The 3,598-nt window shown below is 36.9% G+C and overlaps 1 protein-coding gene across 1 annotated transcript; it reads left to right on the forward strand.

Moving 5' to 3' along the window:
* Nucleotides 1–594: 594 nt before the first annotated feature.
* LOC115665854 (uncharacterized) lies at nt 595–2,066 on the forward strand. Its single transcript, XM_030587673.2, has 3 exons — nt 595–801; nt 1,187–1,522; nt 1,738–2,066. Exons 1-3 carry the CDS (start codon nt 670–672, stop codon nt 1,879–1,881), a joined length of 612 nt encoding a protein of 203 aa, XP_030443533.2. The 5' UTR covers nt 595–669; the 3' UTR covers nt 1,882–2,066.
* Nucleotides 2,067–3,598: the final 1,532 nt, after the last annotated feature.

Raw genomic sequence — 3,598 nt, forward strand, 5'->3', positions numbered from 1 at the left:
TCGGTTCCAGGCGTTTGCCCACTTATACTGAACCGGTATATATATATTTAAAAAAAATAGGAGCATCCGTCCTAAAATCACTGTATCATTTAATGTTTGGTAAGCAAGACCCTCATAGAGATTTATTTATTATTCTTACATTTTCCTTTGCAAAGAAGCACTTACATAAAATCTAGGTTTATTATTATATTAATTGATGAGTCCAATTTTGTAGGGCCGGTTCAATTCTCGAGTGAGTCCATGGAACTAATGAGCGATTCCCGATTTAAATTTTTCAAAGCCAATCCTTAATAAGCGATTCTCGATTTTTGGATGGGTTCGCCCCTTCTATTCATACATGTGCATCATAACATGAATTATTGCGTGAATTCGGATTGACAATCAACTGTACAAGGACTTAATCTGTCCCATCAAACACCGATGACGTTGGATTGACAATCAACCGTACAACGACTTAATCCGTCCCATCAAACACCGATGACCACGTAACTGTCACTTTTTCTGGCTCTTTTAACCCATTTCCCACGCACTGTGGGCATGAGCTTATCTAAATAAAGGTGTCAGTCCGAGGAATCCATTTCACACAAGGACGACCATCATCGTCATCGGTGATAATATAGTATTATTGTTCTCTTGGCTTTGTCTCTCGTGAACGTGAGAGGGAAGGAAATGGAGAGAGGACTTCCGCCTTCGACTTCAAGGAGAACGGAGAGGAAGATCATTGAGAAGAACCGGAGGGATCGGATCAAGCATCTCTTATCTGTGCTCAACTCCCTCCTCCCCTCTCAACCGTTGGATCAGGTCTCTCTCTCCCGATCTCTCGATCTCGATAATTCGTGTTCACCTATTAAACTGAGGTTGTGAATTCGTGTCACTACAAAATACTGATGTATTATCAGTTCATGTCGATTAGTGTCGTTCTTTTGCTTCTAGAGATATGTAAAATCATGTCGGAAATTGTCACCCCCATATTAAACATCTCTTCATATCCTCCTCGATTATCGAATTTCTGAAGTTTTGAAACTTAGGTACACGTTTGATCATAGTGATTACGTTACGATGACACACAATATATGTACGACGTTGATACCTGAAATACTTTGTCCTCAACATCCATTTGCATGTACATGCACATGTTTGAGTCGTTTTCACTATGAGAGGACCATTGACATGATGAATAATGCAGGAAGCAAAATCACTGCCAGACCATATAGATGAAGCCATAAGATACATAGAGGGCCTAGAGACAGCAGTGAAGGAAGCCAAGGATAAGAAAGAAAACCTAATGGGCAAGAAGAGACCGAGCTCAAGCACAAGCAGCAATGAGTCGGCGACCATCATATCACCTCAAATTGAGATCAGTGTGAGAGATTCTTCTCTGGAGGTGATATTAACTAGCAGGCTACATGATCAATTCATCTTCTCGAAGATTCTCCGAATGCTCCACGAGGAAAAGGTTGAGGTGCTGAATGCCAACTTCTCCATCATTGGGAACTCAGTTTACCACTTGGTGCATGCAAAGGTACGTACTTAAACTCCATTTACTAAAATCGAAACTTGCCTTCTAATAGTACACATTGATCATTTTCAAGAGAAGCGGGGACATTCATTCTCAACCTGAACACGACATTTATCGCGTTCGTGGTAGGATTTAGACGATAAAATTTCTTTTTCCTGGTAAAACCTAATTCTTAGAGTAACTTCATATTTATCCGGAATTTCTTGATGTTTTTGCAGATAGGTGAGTCCGGTTTAGGCGCTGCGACAATATCCGAACGGCTGAAAACATTCGTGAATGGATCCCCGACCGATGGAGGTCATGAAGAATTTCATACAGAGTTTTGGGACTGTGGACTAAGTCCTAATTTATGGAATTTCTAAAACCCACCAATCCAAATTAATAACTATGAAGGCTTCTCGGAGCCAAATTTTCCAATGCTTCAGCTTCTGAATTTTGTAAGCATTCTTCGATCTAAAAGCTAATGTTTAATCATGCTGTAAAAGAGTACTTGAAATGTAGTGCAACAATCTATATTTGGAGATATAATGGAGAAGATTATCTTTAATCTCCCCTCTTTACCTCAGATTAAGCGCTATTAGTTAGACCGTATGGTTAAGTTCTATTGCTAATTAAGATCATCCGTTACTTAACCCTTTCAATGAACGTATAGTAGAGCTTCGCGTCACGACCATCTCTTTTTTATTGGTTCTACAGACCGAAGCCTGCTGGACTCCCCCTTTAATTTCATCAAACGCAAGAATCATATAACATATTTGCCAAAAATGTTTGGAAAAATGGGTTGGGTCAAGTCGAATCGAAGTTTACCATTGGGTGAATCAAACTTAGTGATTATTGTGTGGATAATGATACAATACTACAATATATGTCCTTGATATACTCAATCAAGATGGAAATTTTGGTGCTTACGATCTGAAGCAACACGTTAGAATATTTTAGCTTTAAACCATGTTTTCATCCAACAGTTTAAGTTTTTAAAACAGTTAATAGTGGTTCTACAAAATTTTAAGCCCAATGTATGCGTGAGGGGAGCATTAGAATATTTAAATATGGAACCACTCCATTATCAAACAACTTTAAATTTTTTAGCAGTCGGCTCCTGGATTCAAATCTTTCCATGTCCCTTAATTGCCTCATTTATTATATTTGTCCACGCTTTGTCTTAGGTGAAAGTTAGGAAATAATTACCAAAAAAGTCCTAAATCTATTATATAGATGCCAATTAGTTCTAAGCTTTTCAATTTAGCTAATTCAGTCCTAAAGCTTTTGACGATTTGCCAATTTAGTCATTATGGCCAATTTTGGCTAGAAATCACTAATGTGGACCCGTAGTCTTACGTGGCATGGCCGCCACTAACGTGTACAATTTTTGCAATTTTATAAAAAAAATTGAATTTTTTTTATAAATTTTTTGATCTTTTCCTTTTTCTTTCTTTTTTTTTTTCTACTAAGTCCGGCAAGGGCTTTGTAGCCCTCATTAGACTTAGTGGGAAAAAAAAAAGGAAAGGGCCACAAAGCCCTCCTCGGACTTAGAAAAAAAAGGAAAATAAAGAAAGAAAGAAATTTAAAAAAAAAATTTTGTTCATGCCAACACTAGTCATGTCACATAGAATGGCCGACGTCCACATTAGCGATTGGCAGCAAAAATTGACCCATAGGTTTACATTGACAAATCGTCAAAAGGTTCAGGATTAAATTGACCAAATTGAAATGTTTATGATTGAATTAACATTTATACAATATGTTTAGGACTTATTTGGTAATTTTTCCCGGAAGTCAGTGGTCCCGCACAATTTTACAAATAGGTCATCAGCTCATCAAACTAATTGGAAAAACTACACTCTTCTTATGTTTAAAAAGTTAAAAATAGATATATATAAATAGTAAAAGAATTCCGTAAAACGGAGTTTTGTGGTTGAGCCACATCATCAAAAAACTCCATCCTCTCCAATTTCCCTTCACTTTACTAAAAAATACAAACTTATTGAAAAAAATTAAAATGGATTCAACAAGTACAAAAGAGAATTCTTTTCATTAAGCCATTAATGCTGATTTTGTTAAGAACCAGTTGAATCTATA

The sequence above is a fragment of the Syzygium oleosum genome, unplaced genomic scaffold (assembly GCF_021117445.2).
Source record: "Syzygium oleosum isolate NSW1041296 unplaced genomic scaffold, Sole_v2.1 Sole_v2.10, whole genome shotgun sequence".
Lineage (NCBI taxonomy): Eukaryota > Viridiplantae > Streptophyta > Magnoliopsida > Myrtales > Myrtaceae > Syzygium > Syzygium oleosum.

Bases quoted from the DNA above. Each gene is read 5' to 3' on its own strand.
- LOC115665854 (XM_030587673.2), top strand. From the start codon at position 670: ATGGAGAGAGGACTTCCGCCTTCGACTTCAAGGAGAACGGAGAGGAAG. The intron at 802-1,186 runs GTCTCTCTCTCC...TGAATAATGCAG, and splicing joins CCTCTCAACCGTTGGATCAG to GAAGCAAAATCACTGCCAGA. The intron at 1,523-1,737 runs GTACGTACTTAA...ATGTTTTTGCAG, and splicing joins ACCACTTGGTGCATGCAAAG to ATAGGTGAGTCCGGTTTAGG.